At 45.3% G+C, this 25183-nt stretch overlaps 1 protein-coding gene across 11 annotated transcripts in view; it reads left to right on the top strand.

Annotated features, from left to right (window-relative positions):
- Osbpl1a (oxysterol binding protein-like 1A) overlaps positions 1–25183 on the top strand; it is a 204778-nt gene that overhangs the window by 26651 nt on the left and 152944 nt on the right. For 9 of the 11 annotated variants that reach the window (XR_010059548.1, XR_010059549.1, XM_063277125.1 and 6 more), the window contains 5 exon segments: positions 1864–1949; positions 2672–2746; positions 16976–17087; positions 22569–22654; positions 23625–23769. Coding sequence is in view for 9 of the 11 variants with exons in the window: in XM_063277125.1 (XP_063133195.1) it covers positions 1864–1949; positions 2672–2746; positions 16976–17087; positions 22569–22654; positions 23625–23769 (504 nt within the window). In the remaining 2 variants the exon portion in view is untranslated. 11 annotated transcript variants of the gene reach the window in all.

Genomic DNA, 25183 nt, shown 5'->3' with positions numbered 1-25183 from the left:
GATACATAAAGTCCAGTTTCACAAAGGTAGGAGAGGACTGCCAAGATTGCTCAAGAGGGTAAAGTCGTTCGCTGCCAACCCTGACAATCAGAGTTGGTTCCTGGGACCAATATGATGGGAGGAGAGAAGAGAACTGACTTCTCAAGTTGTCCTCTGTTTTCTACATGTGTTCCATGACACAGATACACACACGCACATGCATAGACACACACATGCACACAGAGACATTCACACATGCATACACACAGACATGCACATATACCTGCACACAGACACACACGTGTGCACACAGACATTCACACATGCATACACACAGAGACATGCACATATACCTGCACACAGACACACACATGCACACAGAGACATTCACACATGCATACATGCACATATACATGCACACAGACACACGTGTGCACACAGACATGAACATAAGCATGCAAACACACAGGTACACAAGCGCACACAGACACACACACAAACACATGCACACATACAGACACACACACATACATGCACGCACACATACTTGTTCACAGTAAATAAATGAAGTAAAACAGAACTGAGGTGAATTGAGAAACAGAGCTTAGGGAACTTGGATGGCCAGGACATCCCTTAGGATGGCGGCAGAATGTACAATATAGAGGACTGTGTTGGCAACATTATGGTTTTCTGGGAGGCTTGACAGGCAGCAGGGAAAGCATTTCCTGAACTTGTGGCTCAAAGAAGGACTTATAACATAAATGGAAAATTTCTTGACCAGGGCCCTGAGCAGACTTTTGTTACAGGGGCTCAACACATGGCTTCTACCTGATATGGCTGTTCTTGAGTGAAGAGCCTTCATGTGAGGAAGCTAGGGTTATTATGGGGAAAGCTAGGTTTTACTGAGGATTGGAAGACAAAAGATGTCAGTGAAGTAACCCTAGGAGTTCTACAGGGCTCTTGGGAAAGAAGCAAATGCAGCAGTTGGTAAATGGCGACAGGCACAGGCCTCGGGCAGCTGAGTTTCACATAGGCGGGTTGAGGGAGTCGTTAGCCTGTTGTAGACATGGCAGTTGTGGCTAAAGATTGTGTGGGTTCAGAACTAGAATCCGGGAGCTACAGTGCATGGTGACTGGGTTCCTGAGCTCTGCTAGGTCCTCTAGCTGTCGTGCTTTGGGAATTTGATAGGGCTGTCATTCTGCAGCCTGGTTTAGAATTCTAGCAAGCTTTTGGAGTTATCTCAGTTTTAAGCCCAGTAGACTGCCCTTTATCTCTTTTGCCTAATAGATTATACAGCTTTCATTTCTGTTGCTTGTGTTAATTCCTCTCTTCAGCATTGTTGTTTGGATCTGATATCTACTGCTTTTAGTGTTGGTTTTGGTTTTCTAGCTGTACTCTGGTAACCCAGTCTTCTCATTAACTGAGATTGTATCTGAAGTCAAAGATTCTCTTGTAAGTCATTGTCTGGGGTGAGCTGTGTGGCAGCTGCTGCAGGGATAGTCTTAACAGTCGCCACTCTGTATGTAGGGCTCTGCACCACCTTGAGCTCCTAATCCACCCTCCTTAGTGGTATAAGAGTTTGAAGAACTGGTGGTGGCAAGATGGCTACAGACTCTTCGAGCGAACAGGTTGATGGAGAGCGGGCGGTTGAGATATAAGATGGCCACAGATGTTCTCTCTTGAAAGATGGACATAGTGAGCAACAGGTGGTGTCCATTCTAGTCCTGCAGGACGCAGCTCACTGTAGTTTTGGGGTTCTTACTGTGGTAAGGTGTCTTGCCTCTCATCGACAGTATGAGAGCTATAGGCAAGGTATTGTTAGAAAGAAATCCAGTTGATTGAAAACTAAATAATAACTAAAGATACCTTTTCCCCTGTTTTTAGGAAGAAGTAAGTCTAACTTGGGCTGGACACCTCTTCATCTGGCATGCTATTTTGGACACAAACAAGTGGTCCAGGATCTGTTGAAGGTCTCTTTATAGCTTTTTTAATGACTAATTCTGTGGGAATCATCTGGTGAAGTCTGAACACACTGAGACACGGTAGTTTACTAAAGCAACAGCACATCCTCAGACGCTTAGTTCTTCTTTGCTGCCTATGTGGATGAGGCTAGGTAACAAGTTAGAAGTCCATTTTAAAGCATTTCAGTGTTACAGTGGTAAAGAGATACTAGTAAAGAGAATTTTCAGCTTTGCAAGTACGATAGTTACAGGAAAGAAGCAGAGCACATGCTAAAGAATTAAAACCTAGCCTCCGAGTCTCAGAGAAGACTTAATGAGAGCCAAGGCCTCGCATGCCTCCCCTGGTCATTTCCACACAGGGATATTTTTGAGATTGGGTTACATTGTGTACCCAATTTGTGCCTTAAGCTGTGGCATCTTTTGTAGTGTGAACATTTAACTATTGATGATAGAGGAGATGCTTTAGGTCCAGAGTCAGTTCTTCATCCAATCCTTCCACTGCCAGAGTCGGGTGGAGCTGCAAGCTTTAAGGAAAGTCTTGTACTCTGCTTACCTGCGAGATTGTTACCTGTTAGGAACCTGTTTATTCCAGCTATGAATCAAGTTTACTTTTCGTGGCAACAAACAGTGTTGTTATTTTACTGTTTAAAGCACATAGGAAGTCTTTGGGTTTTTGTTTGCTAATTGATTGCTAATGTGTGGATGACATTTAAAGTTTTCATGTTTACTAGGCTGGTGCCAAAGTGAACATGTTAAATGACTTGGGGGACACGCCGCTGCACCGAGCTGCCTTCACAGGACGAAAGGTGAAAGACCTTCTATGTTTTGCTTTACAAGTGAGATGGTTGGGAGAGCAGTCGCTGCTGTCTGGTCAGTCCTTCCCTCTGTTCAGCTCCTGGGAGCCTCTAGCACACATAGAAAGTGCTTTGGGCAGAAGGGCTCACGGGTCGGAATTGCACAGAGAAGTAGAACACAAAGGCAGGAGCTTAGCCGTGCCCTTCCTGATTGAACATGGCCCAGCCTCCCAGCCTCCTCCACCTTCTCCCCAACCCCACCCCATCCCCTCACCCCTAAAAGCAACGTCTGGCTCACACTGTCTCAGTTTACCTTGGGGTCATATACACTGTAGTGACTTATGGTACCTTTATACAGTGGTATAGCCACCACATGACCAGTTGGGGACATTTCTGTCAACTCCACTGAATTTCTTGGATCCTCCATACATTCATTCCCTGCACCTGCCTCAGGTTACCTTTTGTTCCTATGTAGTTGCCTTTTCCAGATGCTTCTTATAAAGGGAGGCACTTTTGTACCACAGTGGTGAGGTTCATCAGTATGGCAGTGGGCACCAGTAGCACATGTGTACAAGTGTGTGCACACGTGTATGGGGCATGAAGCCAGAGCAGGACTCTGTGTGTGTTCTGTCATCCAGTTCCTTATTCCTTTGAGGTACTGTGACAGCCAGCTAGCCCCAGCAGTCCTCTTACTTCTGTCCTCGTGGTGTTGGGGTGGCAGGCTTGACTGCAATGGTGCCTGACTTTTTATGTGACTTTGAGCTGAGGGCCTTGTGCTTAACACAGCAGATGCTGTTTTCTCCTGAGCTATTTTCCTAGCTCCTCTGGTATGTTTTAAAAAGATGTACTATAATATTTCTGAGTATTTCCATATCATCCTTGCATCTGCATGGCTTGGCGGTCAGCCAGTGTCTAGGTAGCAGTGGGCTTGAGAACTCAGTCTCCCTGACTTCCACTTTGTCTGTGAGCCTAGTTTGGGCAGTGCTTAGAGCTCAGCCCTTTCTTACTTTGCTTCTTCCTGACAAGCCCACTCTTATGTCTCCCACACATGATGCTGTCCTCTAGTATCTGGGACTCTATGGGAAGATACATACTCTATACAGGTTCTTTTATTTCTAGGATCGCTCTGTTAGGGCAAATGACAGAGGAGCCCAGTGCTTATAGGGTAAGCTTCAAAGCTGTCTGTCTTTGATATGTGCTTTGATATGTCTTTGATATGTTTGCATGGAACTGAGATGGCTATTCAGCTGACTGAAAGATGGGCTTTGCTATCCCAGGAGTCCTTAAGACTGTGAGAGGGAGGGAGAGAGAAGAAGAGTTGATTCAGAGAGAAATTTGTCCAGTTCGATGCTATGCTTCTGGCTTGCAAATCGTAGGAAGCAGCCATGAACCAAGGAGCACTGACAGCATTTGAAGCTTGAGCAGCTGGGGACAAACCCCTGACAGAGCTTCTGGAAGGATTCCGTCTTTCACTGCTTTCACCCCCTGGGCTGCATTTCAGAGCTCAGGCCGGGTGCAACTGTAGGACTGATTTAAAGCCCCAGCTGTGTGGTAGCTAAAACAGTGATAGAAAGCTATTCTCTGCGGGGAAGCAGCCCCACAAGGCAAGTTCCTACTGAGGCTGCCCCTTCTCCTTACAATGCTTCTGCTTCCGTTTACAGTTCCGTGGGTCTGTCGAGTCCCCAGTGCACACCCAGGACCATGACATGGTTCTTGCAGGTAGTTTTGTTCAGTGCAGCCTCTTTTCAGGATAATCTTTAGTGGACCCTAAAAGCAGCCAGAAGTCACTCATCCCAAATTTTCATATTTCTCTTCTATTATAATAGAAGTGACCTGGCAGGCTGTGCTTCCTGTGGGCACATAACTGTTTACGGGCTTTTGTCACTTAGCGAACATTCACATGGCTCCAGAGTTCCATCCTTCTAGTGGTGTTTTGTGTCAGTCACCAGCCACCCCTGCATGTCGGGGCATTCTGATTCCCATCTTGCTGTTGGAAACCAGACGGGAAACCCTAACCACAGCTGAGACAGGCGCCTCCCTTTCTAACACGCTGTGCGATTCTTCCTGAGTCTCAGTGTGACTTCTTACAACCTCTTCACGGTCCTGGACTTCTCATTCTGCCTCCATTTCTTTCCCTCATGATCCAGACCTGTTTCTCTACTGAGTCTCCCTCAGTTCCTGATTCTTTGCTGCTGGCGGGAGTCTCTCCTTTGCCAGGTCTCTCTGAGCCGACTCAAATTTCCACTCATCTTATACCTTGTGTCAGAGTTGCTGCTGTGTATATCTCAGCCCTCCAGTGAGGCTTTGCCAGGATTGCTCCCAAGGAATTAGCACATTTCATGATGTCCTGCATTGATCCCTTAGAGCCATCAGTGCCCACCCCAATCCCTTAGAGCCATCAGTGCCCACCCCAATCCCTTAGAGCCATCAGTGCCCACCCCAATCCCTTAGAGCCGTCAGTGCCCACTCTGATCCCTTAGAGCCATCAGTGCCCACCCCGATCCCTTAGAGCTGTCAGTGAGCTGTCAGTGCCCACTCTGATCCCTTAGAGCTGTCAGTGCCCACCCCGATCCCTTAGAGCCGTCAGTGCCCACCCCGATCCCTTAGAGCCGTCAGTGCCCACCCCGATCCCTTAGAGCCATCAGTGCCCACCCCGATCCCTTAGAGCCGTCAGTGCCCACTCTGATCCCTTAGAGCCATCAGTGCCCACCCCGATCCCTTAGAGCTGTCAGTGCCCACTCTGATCCCTTAGAGCTGTCAGTGAGCTGTCAGTGCCCACTCTGATCCCTTAGAGCTGTCAGTGCCCATCCCGATCCCTTAGAGCTGTCAGTGCCCACTCTGATCCCTTAGAGCTGTCAGGCCATCCTCTGTGCTCCACTGTCATACTCCGGGCATTTCTACTCTTTTCTTCAACTCTAGATCTGTGACCATGCTAAATTGGACCTTAGTCTGAAAGTCCAACTATGATCAGGTAACATTTAGCTAAAATAAATGGCTATATTATATTAAAATATTAAGCTTATATATGTAATAATTAAGTATAATTAGATTAGATAAAGATTTTAATTTCTAATTGTGCTCACAAAACTACAAATTATCTTATAATCTTTTACCATGCATATAATTTTAAATATCTTATAAGCTTGAAATTAAGTGATTTTTAAATAAAATTGAGTTGAAAGGAAAAAACCCAACTGTAAAATTCTTTTAAATCCTTGCACTCTGTAATAAATAAATTTCAGCTGCCAAAAATGAAGGGAGGGGGAGTGCATGTTTATCTTTTCTTGGTATATTAGCGCCCCCTAGTGTCCTGTGCTTGAAGTCAGCATAACAATTCTTTCAGTGATCTGTGTGGCATTTGTTCCTGTCTTTATTTTTCAGAGGCATTTATAATTTTAGAATCTTTATAACTTTTGTAAATTGCTTAAAATAGTGACATAATAAGTATAGTAAATATTTGGATTGTGACACTGGCTTTCATTTTTACTGGAATTCAATAAATCTAAAATAATGCTTTTCATGTACTGTCCCTTCGGAGTTGTATATCCTGACAGAGTGATATGTGACCTGAAGTATACGTAAGGGTTCCCCTGTGCCTGAGGTGTGTCTCACACCTTCAAAATTCGACTGTGTTGTTTCACTGCTCGGTAACCAGCTGTCCATACAGAGACAGGCGCATTGCCTTTTGTTCTTGGGAAGCAGCTGAGGTGCAAATCAGCACTAAGCAGCTCTGTACTGTGGGGTCACTCCTGTGGAAGGAAGGTTGAGGTGTCGGGAGTGGACGGAAGCTAGGTCAGCCGCTGTGGGGAGCATTGGGGAAGAGCAGCGCCTTACAGCTCCTACTGCTAGGTATTGGAGACACCGCTCTGGAGGCGGGACCGCTCTGGAGGCGTGAAGGCGAGCCATGGTTGGTAGCCCATGCTGCTGAAGCCTGTCTCCTAGCCACTCCCCAAACCTGCAGTCAGAATTCTCATTCCTCCAGGGGACTTTGGCAGTGATCAAAGCTTCTCCCACAACCTACCCTCGTGTAGCTTAGCTGAGGTTTATGTCTTCATCCATCTATAGGGGCAGCAACTTCAGGGCACCTGTGCTCCTCTCCCAGGAGGAGCGTCTGTGGGAAGGCTGCTGGACCGTGGTTACTCTGGATGTATAACAGAAGCAGCTCCTGTGGCCTAGTGTCCATTCTGGATTTTTTTACCTTTCCTGACAGGTTTCCTGGGGAGTGACTCCGGCTCTCGGCCCTGGGTACCCTTCTGTTCACTGCCCTTGCCTGCTTGCGCTCATTGGACAAGATTATGTATCATGATGTATGCCTGTAATCCTCTCCCTGAGGAAGCAGAGGCAGGGTCAGGGATCGGAGGTCGGTTAGGAGTGCATAGGAAGTCTGCCTTGAACAACAAATGGATAAACACGTAGCGCATGAGGGCTTGAGGCTCCCGGAGCTTTTGTACAGTGTCTGTTAGCCATCTCCTCTAGGTCTCTGTTCTTTCTGATGGTCAGGCTCAACATTTATGGTGACTGTCTCTACCTGCTGGTTCTTGACACTGTAATTCGTGTGTATGTGTGTGTGTGTGTGTGTGTGTGTGTGTGTGTGTGTGTGTGTGTTTGCACACAGAGTCACACATGCTAGCTAGGGGTTCTGGACTGTGTTTCCAGATACCTTTTAATTTTTTCCCATTTATTTATTTGTATGTGTTTGAGAGGCACGTGTACCTCAGCCCTCAGCACACATAGACAAGTCAGGGACAACTTGCAGAAGTGGCTTTCTCTTTCTACCATGAGTGGGACTCAGGTCATCAGGCTTGGCTAAAATACCATCCTGTCAGCCTGCTCTTTGCTTTTGAAGAAATATCCTGGCATTACCCACGGGTCTGAGAAAAAAATGACTGGTATGGCAAGGCCCCTTCCTTCTTCCTAAGATTGACCCCAGCTCTTCTAGGTCTGTTGCTCAACGATACTCTAGTTGATGGGGTAGACTGCTGTGAGGCCCCACAGTTGCTCAGTGGATGAGGGGAGCTGTAATCGTATACTGCTGTCTGTGTGAGTGCAGGCTGCCCGTGATCTTTTTCCTGATTGGGATAGGAAAGAATAGGTTTTCCATATCAGCTGCCGTGCACCATGTGTTACGTATCCCTTTCTCCAGCAAGCAGCACGTGAGGCCGAGTGGCTGTCATCGAGCCTCTTGTGTTTGGTTGGGTTTGCGGAAGTCCCCTGTGTTCTCTGCTTGGCATTTGGTGTCCATGGTTGTGGTGGACAGGTGAATGGTGTGGAAATGTGATAGGAAGTGTCATCAGTGCACCCCTCACGTGACTCTTCGCCTCTCCACAATGTCAGTGTCCGATGGCTGTTGTTCATGAACTGCTGTGTGACAGGACTTTTCCTGGGGAGACACAGCACACAGGTCCTCCTGCTCCAGACAGGGAACCCACCACAGACTAAAATACTCAGATCACCAAATTCCAATTTGACAAAACAAGGGAATTTAATGGGGTTCCTGAGAGAAGCAGAAATGAGTCAAATCAGCTCCATCACCAAAGCCCACTCTAGCACGGGTGACAGCTCACAAAGCTGGACACCTGCACACAGCGTGCAGGCTGCAGGCAGCTCGGCAGTCAGGAGAGTGTCCTTTCTAAGTGACTGGTCTAAAACTGTTCCAGGCAGCTCGGCTAATGCCTGCTGCTTCTAGGAAGCTGGTCTGCTCTGTGCAGGGACCCGGCTTTTGTTCTTTACTCTGGGAGAGTGAATTCATGGGCCGAGTGAATCTGGTCAGTTTTAGGGACTTACCTGAGGCCCTGAAGTCGCAGGAACTAATGTGAGTTCTTTACTTTCCTGTTTAAAGAGCTTCCTGCAGGATGGAATGCTTTAACCTTGGAGGAAGCTGTTAGCCACCGAGTGCTGGTCAAACGCATAGCCTTGAGCACGCTGCACAGGGGGCTGCACAGTGACAGGTCCCCACCCATTCTCTTGGGCTGTAAAGATGCTACTAACTCTGCCATTCTTGTCTGCACAGGGGATGGCTTCTGGCTTGCCCTGGCTGGAGGCTGGACGAAGGCAGCTTTAAGGCCGTGGAAACAGTCTGCACCAATTTTACTCAGAGGGACAGGAGAAGGCCGCCTGGCTATGTTTGTGGACCTAGTGGACACACTGTGAGCCCAATTAGGTTGGGGTGCTGTTTCTTTTCTTTGAACAAAGGGTCCTAATGACACTTCTTGTCTGTCAGCCCGGACCTCATATGTAAGACCGGGTGCTGTGTTTGATGGCTCTTCTTTTCTAAGAATACAGTTACTTCAGAAAGTGACCGTTTTGGGAACAGCTTAGGAATAGTGTAAGCTTTTAACATAGATTTTGGCTTCTCCTTTCGTGAATAGTTGATTAAATAGTCCAAAGGTGGCTTGGTTCCAGAAGCTGGCTTAGGTAGTATTGTGTTGTACACTCCAGCTTCTGACCATGGTCCACTGGTTTTCTTTGATAGCAATTGAGCCGTTCTGAGACAGTCCTCAGAGTGTGGACAAGTGATGACCCCAGTATGAAATGGCAAGATGCCCCAGGTGCCACAGACTAAAGTAACTGAGCATAGTAGATTGGGTAAAGTACGAGAGGCTAGAAAATGCATGAGGTAATCATGTCTCAAGAGTCCTGAAGGAGGGAATTGTGGGTATGAAGTGTACAGGCCTCACTGAGGACCTCACTAATGAGTACTCACTCTGTGGTCTGGACCTTTCTGAGAGACTGCTGCATGTGAGCGCACTGATTGCAATGGGGAGCGGCGTTCCAAGCATCTGTGGTCGGATCTGACCAACAGGATGACGTTATGGTCCCGCAGCGGGGTCAGAGAGTCAAGGCTGGGAGGACTGAGAGTTAGCGACAGACGAGCCTTTCTGAGGCAGTAAGTGGAGATGGCAGCAGGTAACCTCGAGGCACACATTCGTCATGGACTTCTTTATCTTACTGTGTTTGGTGCTGCTGGAATCAGCCCTCGAGCCTCACACACCCTGGGCAATAACTTCCATTGAACCATACCCCAGTCCCACCGTGCCCTTTTGCCCGCAGCAGGCTCTTCTCTCCTGAACCTGCCACAGTTGAGCTGCCCTCCTGATTTCCTATGCTCCCAGCTGGGCAAAATGTCACCTGTCATCCATTCCTCCTTCTTACAGTTGTGAGTGACACCGTCTAGTCTTCTAATCGAGGGGGGCTCTGATTAAGCATTATCTGAGTCAGCCAGTATTTCATATTCTTTAATTCTTCCTTATGTGTGTTGATGTACACATATGTATTTGAAATGCCATCTAATATTAAGATGCTTTATAATGAAAAACTGGTGACCCTCTAACTGTCCCTTGTGGTTCATATCAAGAACAAATTCTTTTTTAGCTCCTCAGGTGAAATACTTCTCTTTTTGTTGTTGTTGTTATATTACTGATTCTTGTGTTTCTTCTTAAATGTTAGATTTGTATTTATTTGTTTCTGGCAGATAAGCATTTTTTTTAACAATTTATATATATGAATGTTCTGCTGTCTGTGGAGGTCAGAAGAGGGCATTAGATCCCCTGTAGTTACAGATGGCTGTAAGCCAGCCCATGGGTGCTGTGAACCCAAACCTCACAGAGCAACAGGTGCTCTAAACTGCTGAGCCGTCTCCAGCTGCAGATAAGCAGCCCAAGTGTATTTTAGAATCTGATGTGTATTCACTGTATCTTGGTCATATCGATTCCCAGCCCCTCTCACATTTCCTTTGCATCTCCCAACACAGTCGCCACCGACTTCCTTCTCCTCCCTGTCCCCATCATCTCCTCTATATCACCTTGCCCTCCATCATTATCATCATCACCACTACCATCACCACCACCATCTTTTCCTCCTCCTCCTCCTCCTCCTCTTCCTCCCTTTCCTCCTCCTCCTCTTCCTCCTCCTCCTCTTCCTCTTCTTCCTCCTCCTCTTCCTCTTCCTCCTCCTCCTCTTCCTTCTTCTCCAAGAAACCCACCGATTTCAAGAACTGCTGCCTGTCTTAAGCATGGCTGACCAACCAGCATCTATCCTGAGGAAAAATACCTCTCCTTTCCTCAGCACGGTTTTTCCTTTCATTTCTCCCTGCCTTAATCCCTGCTTAGGCCTCCTTACTGTCTTAATCTCTTAATCTAATCTGTAACTGGACTTTAGTTAAATACATTGTTCTGACCACACCAGATTTAGCTGAAGAGAGTCCTATATATGTTTTCTTTATTACATAGTTCATTTTGTTGGACTTAATGCTTTCTTGAATATTCTTCATTATTTCCATTTATCATTAGAATCTTTGTAAGCACTTCAGATTTCTCTCTGCCATTTCTATCTCTAACCGTATGTCCTGTATAATGACCCCCTCTTAGCCGAGCCTCTTGTCCTCTGCTTGTCAGTCTGTGGCTGCAGTTATGTTGTCCTGGGAAGCCTGCCCACCATTGTCCTGGGTGGAGTTTACATTTCCTGGGTCTCCAATTGTCTTAAGCACAGCCATTCAGGGAAAGGCTGCCTGGCATATCAGCTTTTAAAGAATTCCCATATTAGAAAGTAACTTTTACCATTTTGCTTGAATGATAGTTTGAGAATCATCTGTTGGGATTTGGAAGGCTTTGGTCACTGTCTTTTAGCTTTTGGTGGTGGGGACAAGTCTCCAGTTGTGATTCGTGTTAATTCCTGCACTATCTAATCATTGAAAGTGTTGCAGATGAAGGTACAATGGGGAAGAACCTAAATAGTAGGAACTCACATTGCAGTATTCTTCTCATGTGATTCTCATGTGAAAGTCCAGTCAGGTTACACAGCTAGGGATTTTGTCTTGTTCTGAGTGTGGCTCAGACTGTTATCATCTGGTATGAGAGCCAGAAAATTCCGGAATCATGTTAGAGGAAGCAAAAATGGTACAAGAACAATAGCGTCTCTCTTAGAAGATTCCTGAAGTTCTCACAGAATACTTGTGCCTGTCCCCTTGGCTTGAACACTCACTTGACCATACTTGCTGAATGGTCGCTGGGACATGGACCTTCAGGTTTAGCCCATGTTCAGCTGAACATGCTACTGGCAGTGAGCATCTTCCCTCGACATAAATCCCAAGGCTGCTCACCTTCAGGCTTCACGGCTGTATTAGTTTTGCTGCTGAGATCATCATTAAGATTTAGTGGAGAACTCGGCATAGCCTAGCTATCTTCTTTGCTCAGGGCAGCATGAGACTGAATTCAAAGCGTTAGCTGGCCTGTTCTCTTCTGGGGCTTAGAGCCGCTTGGAAGCCCATTCGGTTGTTGGCAGAGCTCACTGAAGTCTCAAGACTGGGTCCCTGCTTGTGAGGATTGTTTAAAATGTATAGACCATGCTCAGGCTTAGCTCCATGGAGACGACTTTTCCAGGAAATACCCAGCTCCCTCCTCTAACCTTGTCTCAGTCTCATACTGAATCCTAGGCTGGCCTGGAACTTACCAGTAGCTCAGAATGGCCCTGAAACCATGGCAGTCCTGCCTCACTGTCCCCTCACCATCACGAGTGCGGTGATTATATCCAGCCCTTCAGAGGACTGAGAAGGTTCTGTCCACAGCACAGTCTCCACTTACTAAAGTCAGTGCTGGCTCTCAGACCCAATTACAGAAGTGAAATCAACCCTGTGTCCCGTTCTAACTTGAGTAGAACTTGGCTGTTGATTGTCACTGTGGCATGAACTTGGTTGAGTTTATGCTGTGCAGAGGGCCACACTTTTGCACCTGTCTGTGTAACACATTTATCAGTGTCTTGCCGAGATACCGTAGTTTTAGACAGAGCTGGGATAGTTGATGCCTCACAGAGTTCTGTGAGTGTTTACTTAGTAAGTGCAGATAGCGGACCTGAGCTGCAGAAGTGAGCTAATTGTTCTCCTAGTTCCAGCTCTGTGGTGGGTTTCATTGTAAATAGTGATTGAATTAATAAAAATACATTCCATAGTGAAAGCATAAAATCCAACGTGAAGCTCTACAATTTCCAAATGCCTATTCTAATTGTGTAAAAATTCATTGACTTTTATACCCCTTGGGTCTGGTTAACTTTTGTGTGTCATTTTTTTAAATTTACAATCTACTTTAAGATAAAGTTTTAAAAATCAATATGGTAATGCTTTTAGCAGCACCATTCATAACAGACAAAACAGTCATCATCGGTTTCTAACGGTTAAGCAAGGTGTGGTGCACTCTCCGGCAGTGGAAAAGCCTTTCAGCAACAGGAATGGCGCCCTGGCGCATACCCAAGTAGAACCGTGACAGAAAGGAACCATAGCATACGGCCAAGCACTGTATGTTTCTTTCACTGAAATGTTCAGGAGGGGCGTTCTTAGAGACAGAATGTGGCTGAGTGGTTGCTAGGGGATGCAGAGAAAGGTTTCCTGAGGGTGACGAAATGTTCTAATATTTGGTAGTGTGTATGACAGCACGATTCTGTGAGCATCCATACTAAAGGCCAAAGAATCCTGTGCATTTACAGGGTAAGATCTGTGCTATGTGAATTACTCTGTAGGAAATTTTTCTGAAGCAACATGGGTGTGAAAACCTTTCCTTCACCTGGAATGAATTGAGTGATGGTGACAGCATCATAGGGATCAGTGATGACTGACAGTGGGTCACAGGGTGGGGTCAGGGCAACTGGGGACACGAGGACAACTGTGTTAGTTTTCCTGGGACCTTGACTGTACAGTCCCTGCCTTTACTGGGCATTCACTGAGACACAAGACCAGAACGAAGACTTGGTCTTCTGACTTATTAGACAAGTTGCTGAAGTGCTTTCTTGGCCAGAAATATGTGAGGGAAGCATTTTGTTTATGAATAAATGTTCAAAAGTAGTTACTGTTCAGACCTAGGGAGAAAAGTGGACGGCATCCCTCCCTCCACTGAGGGGAGGGGACACTGAGAATGGGTAGCAGAGGGCTGAGGAGGGTAAGAAGGTGGAGTGGTGGCAGGTGCAAGGTGAGAGGCTGCGTTCTACTTTACATAGTGCAGGGACCGAGCCTGCTTCGAGCAGGACTCTCCACTCATTTCAACTTCCCTGGCACCTCTTCCAGGCTGGTTCTCCATGCCGTCATTTAGCTGCGTCTCTGGGATGTTGCTGTCTTTGTTAAGTCTCGGGGTTTCTATCTTCATGTTTTGCAGTCTGACAAGCTGAGCACTTCTCTGGGAGGAGTCAGCGTGGTCTGTCTCCTGCTGCTTCTCTGGCTGCTTTGATGGTTCTTCCCTTAGAGGCCTTTCTCCGTGTTTTTCTTAACTTTCTCTTTTCTCTGGAAATGTTCCACCTCAACCAATCTGTCTGCTTTTCTGGCTTCATTTGATCTTCCTAGGGGATTATTTTAGAACCTGTGATTCCGCCCCATGCTTCTCTTCAGGCCTCCAGGTCCTCCTGTCAGCTGCCTTGCGTCTTCAGTTCTCTGATGTCTGCATCTACAGAGGGACTTCGGAGCGCCACACTGAAGGCCTGTGCAGTGCCTGTGTCAGGGCAGTTACTTCACTGTGCGCTCTTCTTGCTTCTATACTCCAGAGGAGGAATGCACTCATTGCTTTTTATCTAAGCTTCATTCCTCGGGCATTTTCCTGGCTTTTTGGACTTTACACTTTGACCTTTAGACTGGGGTTGTCCCAATGAGCATCAAGATCTCCCTTTCAATTTTGTCAGAGCCTTGTCTTTGTGAGGTTTTTGTAGCACCTTCCCCAAACCCTAATTACAGGGTAGATTTCCATTTTCCCTTCAGTATTTGCTGTCTAGGAATGCTTTCTCTGTAGGGCCTTTTACAGTGTGAATACATGAGGAAAATTGGGGAGGTACTGAAAGGCTATCAGTTAGGGAAATATAAGTGCGGCTGGTGTTTCTTCAAGTCCAGGGATACCTCAGGACTAGAGGAAGACTTCCAGATCTTGAGGCCTGAGGGAGATGATGTGTCTGCAGTGAACAGAAGGCAGGTAGCCTTGGATGGGTCCGAGAGCAGCAGAGTTGGGCTTACAGGAAGTTCTCAGCCGTAAGCAGAGTTACTCTGCAACGCCCCTGAAAACACAAGCCACGTCGTCTACTGAGACGCCTGGGCGCCTCAGTGATGTCAGTGGGGTAGATGTGGACACCGGTCCCTGAGGGTGCCTCCTCAGTGATGTCAGTGGGGTAGATGTGGACACCGGCCCCTGAGGGTGCCTCCTCAGTGATGTCAGTGGGGTAGATGTGGACACCGGTTCCTGAGGGTGCCTCCTCAGTGATGTCAGTGGGGTAGATGTGGACACCGGCCCCTGAGGGTGCCTCCTCAGTGATGTCAGTGGGGTAAATGTGGACACCGGTCCCTGAGGGTGCCTCCTCAGTGATGTCAGTGGGGTAGATGTGGACACCGGCCCCTGAGGGTGCCTCCTCAGTGATGTCAGTGGGGTAGATGTGGACACCGGTCCCTGAGGGTGCCTCCTCAGTGATGTCAGTGGGGTAAATGTGGACACCGGTCCCTGAGGGTGCCTCCTCAGTGATGTCAGTGGGGTAGATGTGGACACCGGCCCCTGAGGGTGCCTCCTGGAGTTCTGATTTTGACTCTGGATAACACATCCATATTTTAATGCTAGTTCTTTTTTCTGAGAGCATGTTTTCTACACCTGAGGTGGCTAAGTAGACTTGGAGCCCTGTTTTAGGAAGTAAGTCCGGTGAGGGGCGTCTCAGACTGTTCCAGTGCTATCTCATCCATTTTATTTATTTTAAAAATGATCAGTTTTGGTCTTTGAGAGAAGATGTTAGTATGGAGCTCAGATTGGTCTTGAACTCATCATGATCCTTTTTCTTCAGCTTTCTCACTGCTAGGTTTGCAGGCATATGCTGCCATACTCTCCTCTTTGCATTTTAAAATTGGACTTTTTGTTGTTAGTTGTCAGGTTTTTTTTGTATGTTAGTGTAAAAGTCTCTTACCAAATACATGATTTGTAATTTTTTTTTTCTGAGACAGGGTTTTTCTGTGTAGCCTTGGCTGTCCTGGAATTTAACTTTGTAGATCAGGCTGGCCTCAACTTCAGAGTTCTACTTGCCTCTGCCTCTCAAGTGTGCACCACCATCACCACAATTTTGCTAAGTAATTTTTACCAGGCTCTGGGTTCTTCATTTTCTCACATGAAATATTTTCATGAAACATTACCTCTAAAATGATGCAAAATACTGGTGTCCTTAAAAAAAATTCCTTTAGTAAAACACTAGTAGTTTTCGTAACTGTTTCCCTGTGTATCTCCTGTGGCCTTATCTTCTGGGAAAAGCAAGGGAAGAGGATTGTTTGAGGCCAGCCTGGGCTACATAGGAAGGCCCAAGCCTACTGGGAGGAGCTTGGTCTGGAAAGAAATAGGCTGAGATGTTTGTGGTTATCATATAGTAACTAAGATAGTAGACTTAGTTTTGTTATAGCTTAAACATTATTTAAGCATTTCTACTGTATAAATACTTAAAAATAATGTAGATTTTATGGCCTTACAGGAAGGAGGAAAAGTCTAGGGTGGTGTGACAGGACCTCACTCTGTGTGTTTCAGGCTGAATGTGGCCGCCCTCCCTGGGAGCAGGGATCCTAGGGCATGGCCATGTGTCTGTCGCTGGGCCCTCTGTGTCACTGCCTAAGGTTGTGTGGTGTTCCAGTGCTGCTGGACTTGTGTATTGCTCTAAAAGTTAGCCATGCAGAATAAACATGACTAGTGTTTTCTTCCTGAATATTGACTTCTAACAGCGCGATTCGCCCTATCACTCTGTCCATTTTAGAAAATATTTAAAATATTGAAATTAGTTTATACATTCTTATTTTCATCGGGCCTTATAAAAATGAATGAATGTACTGAATTCTCTCTAAACTTACTTGTTCTCCTGTTATGTGTGTGAATGTTTTGCCGGCGTGCATTAATGTATACCATGTTCATGCCTGTTGGAGCAGAGATTGCAGATGGCTGTGAGCCATCCTGTAGATGCTGGGATGTGAACCTGGTCCTGGCTACAAGCAGCAAGTTCTCTTAACTGCTGATCTGTCTCCATAGCCCCTAGATCATTTACTTTTAAAAGTCAACTAAAAAATTGTCTATATATTCATTCTGGGTTAGGAGTTGTTTAAGCAATTATAAGTTGTTAGCAGAATTTTTAGGCATAATTGATTTGATAAGATGCTTACATATATTTTTCTAATTTAGAAATTATAGCAATCGCTAATTTGAAAAAGGATTGTCATATAATAAAGCCGTAGCCTAATAACAACATAATAATTCCTCTGTTGTTTAGGAGCTAGTAATGCTTCTTTTAGAATATAATGCTGACACTACTGTCGTAAATGGAAGTGGACAGACAGCAAAAGAAGCCACCCATGACAAAGAAATCAGACAAATGCTTGAAGGTAAGCACAGTGCTTTCTTTTATTATTGCTAAGGCCACAGGTGCTTAAACACACTTTTGTGGCACCGATGTGGATGACGGCAAACCCCTCTGTTGCTGATGTCATCACAGAGTCATCGCTTAGGTGTCGTTTTTGTCCCCTCACTCTGCTTGTCACTTGTGGCACAGTAGCAGACAGAAGCAGCATAGGGAAGGGAAGATGTCCTTTGCTCTCAGTGTGAAAGGCTAAAATCCAGTATGACAGGAAGGCATGCAGGTGGCTCCGTGGTGCTGGGAGCATGTGATAGGATTGTTCTTTTACTGTGGAGGCACAGGAAGCAGAGACAGGGCCAGAAGTAGGGCTGGGTTATGAAACTCAAGACCCATTTCACCTATCCATTTGCTTTGCAAGGTCCCACCTCTCAAATGTTCATGGCCCCCAAAACACAGACAGCAGCTGGGTACCAAATGTTCAGATACGAGAGACTGGGGGAACATTTCACATCCAAGCTGTAGCATTTACTTTATGACTATTAAAATCTTCACTTATAAAAGAACATAGCAGGTTAAAAATACATTTTCAGTGCATAACAAAATGAGAAGTAGAAAATTCAGACACAAGGCAGCCTGGCTTAGATAAGCTGCTGCAGTGAGATAATGAGAGACAGGAGAAGGCAGGGACACTGCTGTCCGGACTTGTGCATCAGTATGTCCACACAGCAGATTTCTGTCTTACTTCAGCTTCCACAGGACCCCACTGTGCTGTAATACCAACACTCAGTTCTTGATGGATTGGTTTAATTGCTATAAACACCAGAGATTTAATTGCATTTAAGAAGATGTATGAGCCTTTGATAGTGCAGAGAAAATTCTCCACTACAGTTTAAAACAAAACCACTCCCCTGCTTAGGTAATGGGATTAGCCTTTGAATGGTCCAGGCTTTGCTGTAAGGCTAGACCAGGTAACTTCTACTTTACACATAAGGTCTGAAAATAACAGCTGTGCCTTCACACATATCCTGTTCCTCTTTCTTGCAATTCAGAGAAGGGCAATACAACTTTGTATTTAAGGGTGTTAACTTTGTAACTGTAGTTGTTAGTAATTTTATTCATGTGAAACCCACTGTCTTGCTTGTAACAATTTTCTAATCAATTGAAATCTTCTTGCTTATTCTGTAGTTCTAAAAATAGTGACTGTTAGGTACCTATATTAGAGAATCGTTATCAATACATACTGCACATATTGGTGGGTTTGGAGTGCACTAGTCACATCCAGCTACCTTCTCGCTGATCTTTGGGGTGACATTTTTGTCCCACGTCTATAGATCAGTGCTTTCCCTTGAACTCACAGATTTCACTGAGTAACCAGATCCTCACTTACCTTCTCCCAGGCATTGTAGCAGCATAAGGACTTGTGGCTCATATTGGCTTTGGCCTTTGCTCTTTAACACATTGTGAGGTAACTGTTTCTGATCCTGTCCTGTCATTCTACTTTCTCATGGGAACCCAGGGCTGAGCTTTTCCTGATACACTGAAAGTTGGGTTAGTCTAACAGGTGGACATTTAATAGGGTGATTGCAAAGACATGCTCTAAGGCCCCTCCAAACCCAAGCTGTGAAGGCAAAGGCTTAGAGACTTCACAGGTAATGTCGTTTGTCAGCTCCTGTGCTCCTAGCCTGAGAAATAGAGGATAGAGGCTTAATTGAGTGATTCTGTTCTGATGAGATCACTTTCTCCAGATATAATGCCACTTGTAGACATCATTAAGTCGCCATTTGCTGACTCCAGACGTGCTGGGGACAGTTCACCATGATGGTAGGCAGACCAGAAGCCAGACAACCAGATAGCATGCAGAGACAGGAACTAGAGATATGCATAAGGAATCCACACCTAAGTATCTAAAGTGATGGTGTTTAGAGAGACGGTCTTAGCTAATGGGCTGGGTACAGCAGAGTGTATCTTTGAGCCCTCTGCAGGGTCCAAGGGGCGAGTTGCCTGGAAACATGCAGCGAGTTTCCCATGACAAAGGGTGTTCTGTGTTCTGTCAGGCTCTAGTGAGGACTAGCTCCTCTCTCTCTCTCTCTCTCTCTCTCTCTCTCTCTCTCTCTCTCTCTCTCTCTGTGTGTGTGTCTTTCTGATTCGTAGACTATAGAAAGGTTTAGGAGTAATTACACGAATACTTGTGTGCCTTTTGCCTTTTGCTTAGATTATGCATATAAACATCTTGCCTCTAGTTTATCTTTTAAATATTATTTGATGCTGAGTTGGTTCTAATTGTTGTTGTTGAACCACGAGAAAGACATTTGCATACCGAGTGACATCATTGCCTCTGAACACTTGAGGTGTCTCCACAGTAGCATGTCCCACAGAATCAACTAAGGAAGGCTGTGGGGGCTCAGAGAAACTGAAACGGCAAACATGGGTCCTGTGTGGTTCTGACCTAGGCCTTCTGTTATGGTTGTGTACAACACTGTGGTAGGATCTTGGTGTTCTTGTGGGACTCCTAACAGTGGGAGTAGGGGTGTCTTTGACTCTTTTGGCTTTGCTTGGGACCCTTCCCATCATACTGGGTTGCTCTGTGCAGCCTTCACATGAGGATTTGTGCATAGTCTTCTTGTACCACCATGGTGTTGTTCCTCCTCCTCTTCCTCCTCTTCCTCCTCTTCCTCCTCTTCCTCTTCTTCCTCCTCTTCCTCTTCTTCCTCCTCCTCTTCCTCCTCCTTCTCCTCCTCCTCCTCCTCCTCCAGTGGAGAATTGGATCTCCGGGAGAAGGAGGTGGGAGAGGGACCAGGAGGAATTGGAGGGAAGGGAAACTACATTCAGGATGTACTGTGTGAAGTAATAACAATAATAAACAAATGGGTGTTTTCTTATAGAATCACAATGAAACCCCACACTCTCTGTGGGTTTTTGCTTTCAGAATCTTAAAATCCTAGAACTGTGAACTCTAAAATACAAGGCTATCCAAATGCCTTTTACGAGTGGAGTTTACAGGTTGCCTACCATATACCTTTAAAGTGTACAGAAATTATTTTATTATGAGCTATTTATATAGGTCCATTTTCAGACATACAATTTTTTAAAAAAATTTTCCTCCCATTCTGGAAGCTGCCTTTTTCCTTAAAAAGTTCAGTTTGGGGGCTGGGGATTTAGCTCAGTGGTGGAGCGCTTACCTAGGAAGCGCAAGGCCCTGGGTTCGGTCCCCAGCTCAAAAAAAAAAAAAAAAGTTCAGTTTGATTGGACATGTCGTTGTTTGATTGATGAGTACCCATTGCTCTGCTTCCCACCCTCCTTTGTTCTTCTGTTTTTGCTATTCCTAGTCTGATGTCACAGAGATATTCCGTCTTAAGAGTCTTGGCTCTTATAAGCCTGCTCGCCACTTTGAGTTGAAGTTGCATTGCTCTGAGGGGTCCTTCCCTGTAAGAACCAGTTGTCCCAGTACTTTTGTGTAGAATCTTCCTCTGTCCTCAGTGGACGGCACTGATAGCCCCGTGGGAAGATCAGTCTATCGTCTCTACAGCGTGCATGGTACCCGCGCAGTGTGATGCTGTGTAAGCAGACGTGTCGTACTCCGGAAGCACTAGCCAGGACGGGGCTCAGGACGGGGCTCAGGACAGGCTCTTCGTATTCTGTTTCATTTAAACCTGAGATAGGACCCATGAGCGCCAAAGGCTGACTCTGTGATAATCAACATCAGAAAATACGGCCTAATAGACAGATTGAGGGGCTGCAGAGACGTCTCAGCAGCCAAGGGCACTGCTGTTCTTACAGAAGACCCAAGTCTATCCCAGCACCCACACGGTATAGGCGTGTGTGTGTGTGTGTGTGTGTGTGTGTGTGTGTGTGTGTGTGTGTGTGTACATATTGCAGGTAAAACACTCATGCATGAATAATAAAGTACACACTGAACATCCCCAACTGGAATCGACGTGGCTCCACATTCCAAAGCTTCTGAACGCCACGATGCCTAAAAAGTGAAGGGCCTTTGAGTATTTCTAATTTTGGATTAGGAAGACTTTACTGGTAAAGTTTGCAAATATTCCAAAATCTAGAAAACAAAACAAACACACAAAAATCTCTGAAATTTTAAACCCCAAAAGTTTACAATTTTTTTTAAAACTCAAAACACTTTATTTAAATTCAGGAATTTTAGATAAGGATCACTCAGCCTTTTGTAATATATTGTACATTTCATATACATATTTTATCAGCTGTCCACGTGACATCTCCCAATCTAGATCTAATGCATAATTTCACATTGTGCTTGTCGTCTCTCCCAGTCGCTGTTGTTTGAGACGCCATGCCAGCTCTGCTTTATGTAATGCCTGTACTGAAGAGGAGTAGCTATGACTAAGGAAGGGAATGCGGCCTCAAGTTTGCAGCCTGCTTGGTCTTTCTTTATAGTGAGTTCCAGGCCTGCAGAGCACCACAGTGAGACTTGTACCTCAGCAACCGTGTGTGTATGAGGAGGGGTTGTTGGAAAGACAGGTGTGCCCTTCAGTTGAATGCTCTCCAGTGTGCATTTTTGGTCCATGTGATTACATATAGGACATGTAATGGGTGGAGCACTAAGTCGGGGAGCTCGTCTCTTGGGTTACTGCATGGTATCAGAAAACACATGAGTAATTTGAGCTCTTATGGACACAGTGGACACAGACTAACCTGGACATCAAAAGTTCATAATTCTTTATGCTAAACCTTTTTTTAAAAATATTTATTTATTTTTTTATATGTGAGATTGCTGCCACTTTCTTGAGAAGCAGCAGAAGAGGGCATCAGATCTCATTACAGATGGTTGTGAGCCACCATGTGGATGCTGAGAATTGAACTCAGGACCTCTGGAAGAGCAGTCAGTACTCTTAACCACTGAGCCACCTCTCCAGTCCCTATGCTAAGTCTTATAATGAATAAATTGAATAAATTCCTAGTGTCTTTAAATCGAACTCCCAAATCTAACAGTATTTGAGTTTCGGTTCAAACATTTGTCTTTTTCTACACTGTGATCAACTTATTCTTTGTGTTTTTTTAAAAGTATTTACTTTTATTTATGAGTCCGTGTGTGTGTGTGTGTGTGTGTGTGTGTGTGTGTGTGTGTGTGTGCATAATGTGTTTCATGTGTGTATGGTGGGTACCTATAGAAGCAGAAGAGTGTCAGATGGCCTGGAGCTGGAGTTAATAGGTGGCTGTGCTGTGCACCGTGAGTGCCGGGAGCTCAGTTCAGGTCCTCTGATGTCTTTGTAATGAATTTTCCAGGCTCTCACAGCTGGCTGTAGAGCAGCCTCAACCTGTGGGTTGCACCTCCCCAGCCCACCCCAGTGGTCATAAATCATATCCTGCATTTCAGATATTTACATTAAGATTCATAACAGTAGCAAATGACAGCTATGAAGTAGCAATGGAATAATTTTATGGTTGGGGGCCACACAACTGTATTAAAGGGTCACAACATTAGGAAGGTTGAGAGCCACTGCCATAGATTAAGATGTATTTTTTCCTCTTGCAGCTGTGGAAAGGACTCAACAAAGAAAGCTTGAAGAATTGCTTCTAGGAGCAGCTAGAGAAGGAAGAACAGCTGAAGTGTCAGCTCTGGTAACAAGAAGCATTATTTCTTTCTACGTTAGGAGGGTTTTCCTTGTAAATGTTCGTAATTTGGTGTCTGTGGGAGAGAACCTCTTACTGTCACCCTAGAAGAAGTGTGACTATACCCGTGCACACGAGCGCCTGGCAGCTCAGTGTGGGAATGATTTAGGTTTGTTTATGTGCTGATGATTGAGAATCCAGGTTCTCATAGGAATTAGTTAAGGTAGAGAAAATTAATTTTTTTTCAAATTAAGCCCATTTAAAATAAAAAAAAGATGACAGAATCCAGGCAAGGAGGAAGTTTTCCCCATTCTGATAAACAATAAATTCTGAGAGAATATTGTCCTTCTGATGTACCAAGATGAGGCAGTGTTTGCATCAAAGACTTAGGGCAAGCAAGCAGGCTGGCAGCTTTGCCTACTTCTCCGTTCTTTCCATTTCCTGCACGGCCTCGTTAAATAGGAAACTAAATTTGTTCTGAATTCAAGACCGAGGCATTGCCATTTGCTTTAAAGTTATTTTAGCTCACTTGAAAGCATTTCTTTGGTTTCTAAGTATAGTACCTGCAACATTTACATTTTTTTGAGATGGAGACGGTATAGAGATTGCTAAAGCAGTAAGGAGGGAAGGACACATTCAGCAGAGCCTTGACATTTATGCTTCTAGCATCTCGGGTTTAGCTCTTCTCGGGACTGTTGGCTGGTGTTGGTTGGTTGGTGACAGTTTTGCTGTCACGAGTGTGAAATGCAAGACTGTGGGGATGAGCAGGTCAGTGACCTCTTACTGTGAGGCGTTGGTGGGCGGCACAGCTGCTGTGTTTGGTGCCAGGACACAGACCTCAGATCTCATACCTGCCGAGGACAAGCATGGGTCGACTGCAGAGTCCACCATAGGTGCAGGGTCTGCGAACCTGCCATTTCTGCATACTGTGAGGGGAAGCCTGTCCTTGGTGTATAATCACATTGCCTTCCTGTGTTAGCTCAGCAGGCCCAATCCTCCTGATGTGAACTGCTCAGATCAGTTAGGAAATACTCCCTTGCACTGTGCAGCCTACCGGGCCCACAAGCAGTGTGTCTTAAAGCTTCTGAGAAGTGGAGCTGACCCCAGCCTGAAGAACAAGAACGGTGAGCATGCGATGAGAGTCATCCTTGGGCGTTTGACTCCAAAAAATGAGATCAGCATTGCGCAAATTATTTTGTTTGGTATCCAGTCTTTGTTAAGTTGGGTGGTCTCCTGTTTACATAAGGACATTCACAAAAGTAAAAGAATGACACTTGCTTCTCTTTTAAGACTTAACTAGTAACTCACCCCATACTCCAAATGATACCAGTGTTGAGAGAGAGTGTTGTGATGGTTTCCTACCGTCAAGGAAAGATGGCTGTAATCGGTTGTTGTTGTTCGTAGCAGTTATATGCTCTGAGGTTGCCATCAGTACAGAATTAGAGCTTGCTGAAGCACTGTTATAGGAGAACCCAGGACTAGATTATCAGGACCCTCTTGTCATGGCCTTTTCATCAGTGGTCAGTGTACAGCCTTGCTTTATGAGTGCTACTGTTTAAGGTTACCTTCTGTGATATGTGGTGCTGATCCATTAATGTAGGTCATGGTAGTGGGGCCTTAGTCTAAGTGCAGCATCTTTAACTTAGGGTTTCTCTCTAAGGCTCATCATAAGCCTGCCTTAAGAACACTGGCCGGCATTTCAGCATGGTTCTTTGGGGCCACTTTATATGAGAAAGTCAAAAGCAAACCACACTGAGACGTGACCCTAAGTACACTGTAATAGGGACACTTGGCCATCGCCCAGACAACAGGAGAAAGCCAACTTTTAGCTTGTAGAGCAATCTGGGGAAGTTAGCGTTGGGTGACCCAAAGGTTTTACTGCTTTGGACATATCTATGAGTATCCAAAAAATTGTCTCATAGTTGACTTTGTCGTTAGACATCCTTTTTTAGCAGTAGGCAGCAGATTTGCTGTGTACTGAAGCGTTCTTAAGGATGATCTAAAAAACTGCTAACCTTTAGAATGCTTTATATGCGTTTGTGCTTCTCTTCTGGGCATCTAGTTGCTGCCCGGAATACTGCCGTGCATGCATAACTGCACATGACATTGAAGGTGTTAGACTCCTAGAAACAGTACTGACGGGATTAAATGGAAATTTCCTTCTGTGCAAATTAATTTGAAGAGAGGTGGTATTATTGTCCATTAAGGGGCAAAGATGTTTCATGCATTTTCAAATACCCCATTATTCCAGTCATTTTATTTTGTTTTGTTTTGATAACACACACACACACACACACACACACACACACACACACACACACACATATTTTTCTTTTGAAATTGCTGGTTACAAGTTCGTGTAGGTAGGAAGCCTGCTCATTTACTTCTGAATGTGATTTATTGAGCTCTTCCTGAGTGCCTGCCCTGCAGACATTGAGTCCAGAGATGCGGCTGAGATTTCATCCAGTTGGCAGCAGCCTCAGAACTTATTTTTGACATATTTTGAATTTTATGACAGAAATCCTACTACCATTTTCC

This window comes from Rattus norvegicus, chromosome 18 (assembly GCF_036323735.1).
Source record: "Rattus norvegicus strain BN/NHsdMcwi chromosome 18, GRCr8, whole genome shotgun sequence".
Taxonomy (NCBI): domain Eukaryota; kingdom Metazoa; phylum Chordata; class Mammalia; order Rodentia; family Muridae; genus Rattus; species Rattus norvegicus.
Note: the sequence above shows the minus strand (reverse complement) of the source record. Positions and strands in the feature narration are given on the sequence as shown.